This window comes from Cheilinus undulatus, linkage group 13 (assembly GCF_018320785.1).
Source record: "Cheilinus undulatus linkage group 13, ASM1832078v1, whole genome shotgun sequence".
Classification (NCBI taxonomy): domain Eukaryota; kingdom Metazoa; phylum Chordata; class Actinopteri; order Labriformes; family Labridae; genus Cheilinus; species Cheilinus undulatus.
Window position 1 is genome coordinate 23,027,455 of NC_054877.1, and position 12,870 is coordinate 23,040,324.

Consider the following 12,870-nt stretch of genomic DNA (forward strand, 5'->3'; position numbering starts at 1 on the left):
TTCTCATTAACTTGAGGATATATGTTTTTTTTTTCCAGAATTAAAGAACCCACTTTTTCATTTGTTGTAATGCTATTTTGATGCCACTGCTTTCGAGAAAGGGAGATGTTGTTGCTAAGCATTTGGACTTCTATCTTAAACTGCTACTGAACTCGCTGCATGTGATCTCGCGCAGAGCACAGCCTGATGAAAAAGACTTTGCTTTCTTTCTCTGTAAGAGCTGAACCTCTGACCACGCGAAAGATTGACTCTGTTAGTTTCAACGGGTCACAGAATGTACCGCCGCTGAAAAAAAAAGAAAATGCAACCCAGTGTAGAAGCGTATTTATATTATTTTCCTGTGTACAAGAAGTTTTTTTGTATGTACACAAGTAGAAACCAAAGAGAGGTGGAGACACAAGAGTCGGCAGAGGGAAGGGTCAGACATACCGTCTATTTACACTACATCTCTGAGGAAACAATCCCCTGAATAGTAAACAGCCCTGGTAACCTGAGATTCCAGCAGTTGCTTCATACATTTTTCATTCAGACACTTTTTTTGTCAAACATTTCTGCATGACAAAACACTTGGGTGTCAAGAATGAAGCCTTTTTGATTTCTGCCTTTTTGTTTTGCTGCTGATTAATACTTTTTGTCACTATTTCTTACCGACATTCTGCAGCTCTGTGCTGCAGACGTTCCACTGTTTCTATCTTCTCAATCTTTGTTTATCTGTCCGCCATTCTATTGCCTCTAGTTAATCTCCCCATTACTGAAAGCACGTTCTGTCTTGATGTGAAGCACTTTAAATATCCTGCTTGTTTTTTCTTTAATTTTGCCGCACACTGAAAGAGGGATGATCAGAGTCTCCAAAGCTTTGTGACTGCTTTAACATCCCTGGTTAGCACATCAGCCTTAATTACGGTCAGGAGTCTTTTTCCTCTGATCTGATTCATTAGAATTATTCTGGTTAAGGGCTTGTGGTGCAGAGAGTCTTCTCAAAGCTCTCCGCTTGCACGCTCCCTCCAGGGAATCTCGGATGGAGATAAGTTTGAAGTGCAGCTCTAGCGAGTGAGAGGCTGACTTGTCAACAGATGTGGTATACAATGTAGCGAGTTGCAGTCGAACCAAAGGGCATGGACACTGTCAGCAGCTGTGTTACTGTATGAGTGTGAGGCTGTAAATTTAGAAAGACGGAGTAAGACGGGTAGACTGATCTATCCCTGAGATATTCTGTGTCTCATGAGAGTAAATAAAGCAGCGAGTGAAGCGAGGGGGGAAACCCCAGAGGTGTAAAATGGTGGGCGATGGTGTAGCTTAAAGGGGGCCTTGTTAGGACAGCGCAGTGCATTAGAAGATTAACTGTGTTGCTTATTATTTATGAACAGTTCATCCAGTGCCCTTTAAAAATACACACACCTCTAGGGGTAAGCAGCAGTCAAGCTGAAGTGTTGCTGTGCCGTCGTTTGACAGCGGAGCAGCCTCCTGTGAGAGAGGGGAACCGGGATGAAAGGCACGATGATGGGCATCGCTCACTACCTGAGGCAAAGCCACTTCAAACTAGTACAAGTGTTTGAACAAAAGCAAGCTCCAATGTTCAAGATAGGGAATTAAGAGGGTGTTCATGTGACTCGCAGTCTCTCGGAGCTACGCTGATTATGACTCAAACAGCAGCAACAACGCGCAGCTGGTGTGAAGAGCTCGGATGTCAATTCCTGCCTGTCAAGAATTAATCTGCGCCCCAGTTTTTCTGAATCTCAAAAATGCCACCAATGCAATCTGATGAGAGGAGAGAAAAATGTTTGAAAAAAAGGTGTGAAATGTTAATTAATTTTCCAGGTTGTAGGTGGCTACACAAACAGGAAGATCATTTTGCATGAGTGCAGAAAGGTTAGCTCAGAGGGGGGAAAAGAGGCCTCCCCAGCTCCTGGGCATGTTTGTGAAATCAGAGCCCTGCTCTCCCTAGAGTTTTTACCTTTGTGATATAATCTTGTAGGCATCGGGGAGGTAGCAGTTGACGTTCTCCATCTGGAATGGGTCAGCGTCACAGATCTTGTCATCGGTGCGGCCGTAGTTGGCCGTCTCGATCATAATGACATCACTCCCCGGGCAGCGGAGATCAATTGCATATCCCTCGCATGAGAGCTCTCTCCTGACCAGCCCGAAAGGCAAGGCAGCCCGGCTGAACCCTGTGACACAAAGAGAGAAGAAACATCAGGAAAATAATAGATTTAAAGGAACGTTGCTTCAATACAATAGGACCACACATCTTGTGGTTAAAACTCCACTGGTACAAAATAAATAGGCAACAGCAGTCCAATGTTTACCGCAGTTTTAAACAGACGGGCTGTTACACGCGATACAGAGACGAAGCAATTCATTTCTCCATCTCTCTGTGGTCTTGGATGTTGGCTAAAGCTTCTAATCTAAGTCATTGGAGACCAATGGTAACCTCATAAATTCTTGAGCAAACACTAAAGGCTACAGAGCATCAGAAAAGCGTCCACCTAGACAGAAGGTCCACCTCTGCGCCAAACCTGCCTGCACTGTGAATGTTTTCTTTTTTACAGTCATACCAAGCCCCCTCGTTTGTTTCTTTTGCTTTACTTGCACTGTAAAGCCAGAAAGAGGAAAAAGACAGAATCCCGGCAGAATGGAGTGTAATATAATCCATTTTACAGCGTCGACGATCGAAGAGTCTGGAGTCCACACAGGAGGAAAAATCTATACATGGAGCGGAGCAGATGGGAGTGTAGCCAAATAGCTCCACTTTTGGGGAAAATTAACTGTTTCACCCAAATCTGGCCCCCTCCTCCCCTTTTCAGCAAATTACAATGACATAGGTTACTCCTCTGCGTTTCCTTTTTCCTTTTTCTATTCAGCAAAATGTCATGTCGCAAAAAGCATGGAACAGTACAGATATGGAGATTTGCAAAGACAGAGAAAGCAATAAAATGACTAAAGAAAGGCAAAGAAATCCATTATCTGAGGTTAGAATGATCCAAAGTGGGAATAAATGTAACTGTCTGCAATTCTGAGAAAACAATTAGGAAAAATCTAAGTAGCACATGCAAATGTGTTCCATTTAAGAAGTGCAAGCAGAGCGCTGCATGAACTGTCAATAATCGCTGTTGTTTTCAGCAATAGTGGGTCCCTGAGGGGGCAGCAACCATTTGTATTTTCTGCGCCGCTCTCGTCTAATTAGCCCTCTTTGCAGCCTGTTACCTTTTTTCCGTGCTCCCATTGGCTTGTGAGCATTGTCATGTACTAACACTTACCACCCTGGGTTCACTTTTCCCCCTCACTCTAATTATCCTCACACTTTTGACAGTCAGGGCCTGATGCAATTAGCATTGTTTGAACTTCTCAGAGTTGAAGTGATTCCGGCTTGAAATTCCAACCCTGAAAAGAAGAGGGAAAAAAAACTCGACCCACATGTCTGCTAGTCATTTCAGCCCGCTGTGCCTGGCTCACTCATAATGATATTCTATGTCACTCGGCACATGTCACACTAGCAAACAGAGAAGGAAAACACACACAGACATCTGTGAAACATACACTGCTGAGAGTATAATGTTCAATTTATGGCGTATTAGGAGAGCGACTTCTGCAGGCACTAGAAGTGGTAGCAGTGAAACAAAATATGAAACTAATGGTATAAATTCTCTGGCATTCGTCCACTAGACGTTTCATTATAATACCATGATCTATCTAATGGCCAGTAGATTCTGCTTAGCTGGACTGTTTATCACCTCATTAGGAGACGTCAGTGCAGCTCAACCATAAGTGGAGGGCTGTGGGGTCACTCCATCCATTCCAATAACCACTACAATTACCCGAGCCTTTCAGAAAACCTGTCCAGAATGGTGGATGATAAAACCCAGAGTGAAGTCGCCGGCTTTACAGTGTGGACTAATGATTGTCCCGCCTGCCATTGCTCATGGAAGAAGTGACGGGTTTATCACAGAGAGCAGAGAAAAGAGTACATTTCATGGGGTTTTAAAACCCTGAGCGGAGACGCCATTTTTAGGCTCAAAAACACCCGCTCGGACACACGCCACACACCATACGCCATCTGCAAACTCCTTCTCCCTGGATGTCCGCTGGCGACTCTGCCCATCTATCAAAGCACTGTGACATGATGGCGCGCTGCTGTCAGCACAGGCCTCGCGATTGATTAGGCCTGTGCCTCTCTCCGGCCCCCTCTTCCTCCTTCCTCGCCTGTATAGATCTCTCTGGTCATAGGCTAACAGTACATCAATTAGGGGGAGTACCAAGACTGCAGTGGCGGCCTTAAGAACAAATTGCTTCTTCACCAAACTGCAGAGAGTCCCTGTCTCATTAATGACTGTCTTGTCAACTTGTAATAGGGCGAGTAATGACAAATCTGTCTTAAATGTTAAAACATATATAAGGGAGTTTTTTCTTCTCCCTCTCTCTGTAGGAGGAACATTCAAGAGAAAATATTTAAGGTTGCCTTAGCTGAATGTTGCTTAAGATCTCAGAATTTAAACCCAGCAAAGAAAGCAAAAAACCTTGTGACAACAAAGCTCCCTGGCTGTAGGTATTCTTCTCTGTTGATTTTTCTCGGTTTAAACAAGTTTTGCAAGATTTTGGAAAGAGAGGAGGTTTGTTTGTGTGCACAAATGTCAGTGTCTTAGGGAGGTATGAAAAGCTTTTCATCTTACGTTCTGTGCTTTGTTTGACTGCTCGACTTTGCAGAAGTTGAAGACTGCGACAGAAGGGCACCAGCTGCAGGGAAAACGGTGTCAAGAAGACTGCAGGAAGAAATCCATAACACAGTCCCTGAGTGTGTGTAAAAGGAAGGAAAGAGGAACGGGCAGCTCTCTTGTTGTCTGTACCACAGATTAACATTAAATTACACAATCAGTGAGGGAATTGAATAATTCTTTATATAGAGCATTTAGTCAAATCGCCATGGTAACCACTCCGACTTAGCTATAATTGGCTGTGATCCCTTTTGCTGGCCTTGTTGACATGCAGCCTTATCAAGCATTCTGGTCAGTGAGTGACTGCGAGGAAAGTAGCTTTTCAGATTCCTCCCCCTGACCTGCCTGCTAAGCCGTCTATTGAGCTCCACAGAGCAGAGCATGAGCAGAGACCGCTCCTCAATATGTTAGAGATTTTTATTCTTCTCCAGTTGACAGCCTATAATTCACTGGCAACAATCCCCCCACCTCATATTACATATTTTGTTTTCTATCAACACCCTTAAAATTGGAAGTGGCACTGTGGCTCAGATGGGTGCGTACGAAGCCATCCGCAGAGTTTCGCTAACTGGCTTTTAAAATCCCCAGAGATGAAACCAAAAGATAATGGAGGTTTTTTGCATTTGGTTGCTGTAATTGCCAAATCAAATTACATGTAGGGGTTTATCTTTTCTGTTGGCTCTTATTGGGATGTCTTGGTATTTTTGAAGTTGGGTTGTATAAGGTACTTGGTTGTGGCATTAGCCTCCAGAGATTTCAGTGTGCTTTGCCCCTTTGAATACCCTGTAAAGTGAAATCCAAACTTTGTGTCTCTACAAACAAGACATGTTAGAATAAGGTTGCTGTTAACATGTGAAAACCCTGACATCTATGTGTGACTGAATTTTAGATTTAGACAGAAAGTACTGGCTTGGTGTCATTTGAGAAGGAAAAATTTAGGAGCACATAACTTTACCAGTCATGATGGGAATTACCCCACCCCACTAACGCTACAACAATGTAAAATCACAGAGCGTTTTGATCACTGTGAAATAAATTCCCCAAATCTATCAGCTACGTTGGCCTACTGGTCACTAAAAATATCAAAACAGAGAGATTTGTGCCAGAAAACAGTAAATTCAATCCTCAACTTCTGTCTCTGTTCTGGCACAGAACCAGGCAGCGTCTCTGATTAGGAACATTTTTTAAAACTGAAAGGATTATATTTCTCATGAGTGGGAGTGGCTTCAGCTCATTCAACAGACATGCCCACACTATCCTGGAGCAGATTTTACTGCCTCATTTTTCATGATTTTGAAACTTAATTTTATAAACCTAGAAATGTTTTTCATGACCTAAATTTTACTTGGTGGTTCATAACACAGTGGCCTGCCATACAACAAACTTAAAATACAGATTTGCTTATCAGTAAAAAGGGACTTTAAGCATGAAGCACTTGGGGAAGCTAGGTTATCCAGTGTGACAGATGGGTACAGTTGTTCCAAGTAGTTTACCAAGTTTAAGGTAAAAATGACCCCAAAACCTTGTTGGATAAATTGTAAATTATATCTAAAAATGTAAGAATTTTATTTTTCACCCAGAAAGGATCTGTGTTTGGCACTATTTTGCATTACAAGCTTTGGCTATGTGATCTTCCGCCACAGCAGATCTGATCAGCTGTTTGGGTCTGTGGGCTTCAACAGGAGCAACAGACAAAACTAGAAAATTTCAGCTCAGTTTCCACTTCAACAGATGACACACAGATTTTCATAAAGTAAACATAAAATGCAAACTGTAGCTTGTCTTATTGTGTGCCATTACAAGAATAAAGCAACAGACATAAACTTAATCTGATGATCAGTTTCCATTCAGCTCTTCTAGTTCGGGTAAGTTTCTTCATTTTATCTTCAGAAAGTGAGAGATAGTCGAGTCAAAATTGCTCATTTTAGTTTTAAGTTTGTTGATGTTGTCTTTGATGAAGACCATAGCCCCAAACTGCTGTGGCAGAAGAACACACAGTGTTTGAAAATGATTCAAACATTTTGAATTTGGTGTAAATTTGAGCCATCATAGTTTTTTAGGTCAATTTTACCTTAAAGTCTCTAAACTACTTGGAGCAACTATAACCATCTGTAGCGCTGTATAGCCCAGTTTCCCAAACATGTCCTGTATGTAGGGGCAACACTGAAATCAATAGGACTAATGCCATTACTACTCCCAAGAACCTTGTACAATCCAACTTCAAAAATACCAAAATATCCCCTCACGAGCTCAGTAGAGAGCAACCTTTCACCTTAAAACGGCCTATGAGTCAGAGCTTCAGATGGTGGGAGAAAGAACTGGAGGAATGTTTGATCAGTCAGAAATAAAGGAAAAAAGTGGGCCATTTTTTGGGGGTAGCCAGAGTGGCGATAGCTGGCACAGACAGAGAGCAAAAGCGTTGGTTGACGCTTGTCATCCTCCATTAAGGTTCCTTTGATTGGCCTTTGTGGTCCTGGAAACGGCAAACAGCTGCATGCAAATGGCCCTGTTTCCCTGAGGCTGGCCCCCATTGTTCTGGGCTTGGGTTTGACAGGGACGCTTTTCTGCAGCATAAAGGAGGGTGTAGCCTTTAGTCAAATAAGAGTGCCCCAACCGTGGACACAGCAGGAGTACTTCAAGATTGTTTGTCTTTTTAGGTTGTTTCATTCCTGATATTGCTGGTAGCCAACATCTCTGGAAGAAAGAGCAGATCTTAGAGTCAAGCTTTCCTCCAAACACCAGGGGATGCCTCTGTAATCCAATATCCGGACTGACAGAGTGGTCATACAGCATGTTTTGCTCTGGTGAACTATGGATTTTCAATGCAAATTCATAAACTTGGACAAAAAACATATCTGAATTTTTAATTTGAGGGTACAAAGACCCATCAATAGTTTGCCTCCTTTTTCCAGCTTCATTGTTCTTCACTGCAGTATTTCTAATCTGTGCAGGAGAACATTTTGAGCCCCAGCCAAGGAATAAAATTAGCCAAGAGAGAAATAAAACACAAGAGGCCACTGGGGTAAGCCTTTCATGCATCAAATAAAACAGAAGTACACATTCACTGTCCATTCTCATGCCTGCAAAGCGACAAACTAAATACTTCAGGAAACTAATTCAGCTTACCACTCACTAAGGAAGCACTAAAATCTTCCATTTTCACGCCACTATATTTGTAAAGCATCCAGTGTCGCTGCCAAAAATGTGTGACACAAGCTCACAAATTCTGCACATGACCACCCATCAAAAGCGAGAGACACATGGGAACAAGATAGGATGAGGAAGGAGATTTGGGATTTGCAAAATAACACCCACTTTTCAAATACAGACCCTGGGAACTCCACACCACACCACGCCACGCCATGATGGCTCCTGTTTCATTTCAACTGTCGAAATGCGTTGAAACAGTGAAAATCTAGTTGGACATATGGCACCATTTCCCATGACACTTTAGTCTGCGCTCCAGTCCACCTTGCTGGGAATTGTTTCTAAAGACAGTGTCAGACAAGACCACAAACCCCGAGGCTACACCCGCATTTCCCAGACAACGGCTATCAGACACTCTTGATTCCGATATGAGGATTCTGAAATAGAAACTGGCAATAAAGAACTGAGTCCATTTGTGGTTACACGAAGTGCTCTGACTCATATCTTTTTTCTCTTTCATGAATTCAGTGTTACCACCTCAAATTCCAAAGCAACTATTTGTATTCATGGCCACAGCCTTTGTCTTTAATGCCCCTCTTGAATTCCCCCTCGACTTAAAAAAAAACAGCTAGAAGGAGGAGCGAACCACTTGCTCCATGTTGATACATGTCTCGTTGAAGGGGTTTAGGGGTAAGGATTTGTCATATTGCTGTGGCTAAGCGTGACAGTCCCTGCTGCTGCTGCTTAACTCATCAGGTGGGTCCATTTAAAGACATCTAGATCCCATCACTTCAGATGCAGGCATGCATGTTTTCTCTTTTAGATGAGAAGTAAGAATATCAGGGGTAATCCAGTTTTTTTCAGGCAGTATAACCACTGGTTTGTGCTAACAATACCATAAAACATCTAAAGAATAGGAAACACAACTGACAAAGAAAAGAAACAAAATAAATGAATATAAACTATTACAATTATAACCAAGTTAACTTTCTTGCTGAGAGCTAAATGACGATTTGAAGATTTTTCCCACTCTTATGCCTATACAGTGGCTTAGCATGACTTGGCTGCTAAATTAGCCGATCTGGCTAGCAATTTGGGGAAACAGCTAGCCTAGCTCTTTCTGAAGGTTATGGTTAAGTCAGTTTGCATTAAGTCCAACAGCTTTTCTGTCTGCTTAAACTGTTTATTTCCCCTCATTTTATGAAATTTAACTTTTGCTACATTAAGTACGTCATAATAAATGCTAAGCTACCTAAAATACTGAAAAATGCCATATTGGTCAAAAATACTGACATTCCTTGTATCCACAGCGGAGAAATATCCATCTATCCTCCTCCTTCTACTTATCCCGTTCAGGGTTGCAGGGGACTGTAGGCTATCCCAGCTGTCATTGGTCGAGAGGCGGGTCGCCTGTCATTTAGACACTCTCACACCTACGGGCAATTTAGTCACCATTTCACTTAATGAGTAACCTGGCATGACAGATGACTGTGTTTCACACATTCATCTGGTGAACCACTCATACACAGCGTTTGGGAAAGGGCAGAGCCTTTGAAAAAAAACTTGTAGTGTGATTGGATGAACATTCTGTTTGTCACAACTTCACAGGCCAATCACAGCAACATAACAGTGACATAGCCACTACTAAGGTGTGCCCATAGACTGTAGAAAGAACCACATAACTCCAACCATGGTGACTGTAGACATGTCAGTTCACGACATTTGTCATTTTAGAAAACAGCTCAGTGCTGTTCTCTGTTCTTCTTTTATCAAAGAAATGTCATCAAGTTCTGATAAAACTGGCGCTTTAGCAGCATCCACGCTAATGTCTTCCGCCATAACTGCACCAGCTTCTTGTTGCTGCTTGCTTACATCACGCCTCTGCCGTGCCCAAGGTACTGCCCCTCGTTGCTGATTGGTGCTGTCAACCAAACGGTTCAGACAGGAGCTTTGCAAGATGGATTCGAGCCGGAAATGGGCGTAGCCATCTGCTTTGCGAGGTTACCTAAAGAGTATGTTTTTAGGAAAAAGTCAGAGTACCCGGAGAGACATACGGATGCACATGGAGAGCATGCAAACTCAACACCAAGGTTTTAATAGTTTTTGATTTTTCATTAGTTTTTATTTTATTTTGTTTTCATTTTCTGTGTTCAGTTTCAGTTTAGTTTTAAGTAGTTTTTACTGCTGATTTGTAAGCCAAGGAAGCCTTGCTACAGAAACACAATAGCTGGCGTCACATTCTTTAGGTTCTGTACAGACTGCACCTTAGATATCATTCCTCCCTGTTAACTTTTAGTATAATTAACTGCAGTTAATCGTGACAACATATAATCACCTAACCCCATGTCCATACTCTTGCCAGTGTGCATACACAGCAGAATAAGTCAAGAATAACTGACTGATTAGGATTTTTTTACAATAACTTTTTTGGCTTTTATTATGTTAGGACAGCTGAAGAGAGATAGGGCATATGGAGAGTGGGGGAATCAATGCACCAAAGAGTCAATCCCACAACCAGTGCATCTAGGACTACAGCCTCTGCACGTAGGCAAATGCTCTAAAAAGTGAGCTAAACCGGTATCCCTGGCTGATTCGCTCAACTAGCATAGCAGTATAAAGCAGAAGGTAAAACAATCATGACATAAAATTAAGTTTAGGGTGTTTAAAGATGATTTCTAATGTTGCAAGCAACAAAGGTTACATTTCATGAAACTCTAGTTCAAACTTCCCATTACCTTAGAAAAAGCAGCTAAAAGTAGTCAAAGTAACACAGACAATGATAAATTCCAGATTTTCCTACAAACATTTAGAAAAGTACCTTACAACCCCTACACAAAATATTTGAAATGCAAAGACCGTTCTCTTTCAATGCTCTGCATTCACAGTCTGGGATAACACAACACACAGAAAATGTTTAAGTCTGAAGTCAAATTGATGCACAGCTGACATGGTGGATTATTTTGGTTCAACAGAACAGCCAGCACAGCTGCAGAAGACTACAGATGAAGAATTTCTCCCAAGGGGTGAGAGTACTGAGGGAAGAGAGCCAGAAAGTAGAGGCTATAATGACTGTGTCTTAATTTGGCCGCGAGAAACAAGGTTTTCTCCTCTGTCGATTGGTGGGCTGATCCCTGACCCTGTGGGTGTACATCAAAGACAACTAGCAAGAAAAGAGAGGAGCATCATTACATTACTAATACATATAATCCCCTTAATGCAAAGAGGGTCACTGCTTGATATAGGTCACGTAGAGAAGTGACAAGAATAATTCAGTTGGAGACACATTAGTAGATGTAATGTCTCCTTTTGTTTGGTCCATGGACACATCAGTGGGATTAAAGCAGGGTATAATTCGACACCTTGTACAGTCCACTGAGAAAACAACCTTTTCATGAAGATGCAAATAACTGTCACAGAGGCTAAACAAGTGAAAGAAAAATGTTTGACTTGAAAGATGAAATATTCCTTTATGCTCTCAGGAGAGTGCCATTTGACAGAATTAGTTCACTGCTTGTTCAATTTCTAACATATTGTTGCATCTCTTTTTTTTGCAGGGGAGTTGATGAAACAAGCGGAAAGAGGTGAGTTAAAGAAGCTCTCCCAAGTGCAGCAGAGGCATAGTTTCACAGGTTTGATCTACCCTGAGTGATGCTTAACTCCCCTCAAAGCCCATATTTTACCACTGCACTTAAACCCCAGCTGGATTTTCCGCTCAAGAAAAGTCTCAGAATAAGTCAGGTGCCTCCCTCAGGGTGGGGATGAAAAAAAACACAGGGGTTGAAGCGGGAAAAAAGGAGGAGGAGGATGTGAGTTTGTGTCCATCACATGCTTGTCTCTCTATTCTTGTTTGTTGGGGTAGATGCTCCCAATTTCACCCTCTTAATCAACACTCCCTTTTCTACAGACAGGAGCCCAGGAGGCTTACTCCTTACGTCACAAAGACAGGGTGTCAGGAGAAGCTGCAACTGGAACACGGATTACATGAATAATGAGCTGGAGCCTACAAGGATGACTAGGAACCGAGATCAGGGCCCTGAGACGGTAATGAACAGACGATAGCGATAGGCTTTATCTTTCAGCAGAGCCTGCAGTAGCCTTAAACACAGCGCTGCTATCACTTGCTTTGGGCACCAGTCCATTTTGGTTCTTCCATGTCTCTAAACAAAACCACTTGTGTTGAAGTGGATGGAGCAGTGTTATGCAGATGAGGCGGTGCACAGTCATTGTGGTACTTATTTTGGCAAGAAATTACGTTTCTATGTTTCATCCTGACCCAAGACATTTTTGTGGCTTTGGTTGGTGCTCAAACAAAAAATAACAAAAACTCTTTCATGTATGTTTAGCCTTGCCTCTTCCATTTTAGCATCAGTTTTTAATTTAGTGCACATTTTTAATGAAATTAAGAGTCTAGACTGTGCTGCTTTAGATTAATGGATCAATCAGAAATGTCTCCAGGACAGAACCTCTATTCCTGCAACATCCTTTAATTCAGATTGTACACTCTGTACCAAGACAGAAGGCCAAAGAATGGTTAAAAATGTGTTGGTCACACTTATTTTGGCACACACTTCAAGTTTGCACCTCAGAAAATGGAGTTTATGTATGCAACTGGGAAGATCCATGCAAACTAATCTGCATGTGAGGGTCAAACAGGGATATTTCCCTTTTTTGCATCTGTTTTCTCCTGTCAGCATATTTGCCTTGATATCTTGTTTTAACACTTTTTCTGATTAACTGTAATGTAATCATTTGTACCATTTTGATTGTTCATCTGAGTGTTTAATTTTTCACTTAGGGGGGAGACTCTACAAGTCCTTATGGGTTTCTTTGACTACTCCTGAACCTTTCTTTAACTATTGTATTACTTCCAAATTATCATGCTCTGCGTGGTTTGTATTTCTTGTTTTGTTCTGCTTTTTTCCTTTTCTTTGCTCATGTGTGCAATAATATAAAATAATGATGGAAAAAACATAACAGAAATGTAGCCATGGGGAAAATAGTGTATGGTATGCAA

At 41.9% G+C, this 12,870-nt stretch overlaps 1 protein-coding gene across 10 annotated transcripts in view; it reads right to left on the reverse strand.

Moving 5' to 3' along the window:
• LOC121520131 (adhesion G protein-coupled receptor L2-like) overlaps positions 1 to 12,870 on the reverse strand; it is a 145,305-nt gene that overhangs the window by 81,136 nt on the left and 51,299 nt on the right. For all 10 annotated transcript variants that reach the window (XM_041803419.1, XM_041803427.1, XM_041803422.1 and 7 more), the window contains exon 3: positions 1,955 to 2,168. In XM_041803419.1, coding sequence (XP_041659353.1) covers positions 1,955 to 2,168 — 214 coding nt within the window. The remainder of the gene's footprint in view (positions 1 to 1,954; positions 2,169 to 12,870) is intronic.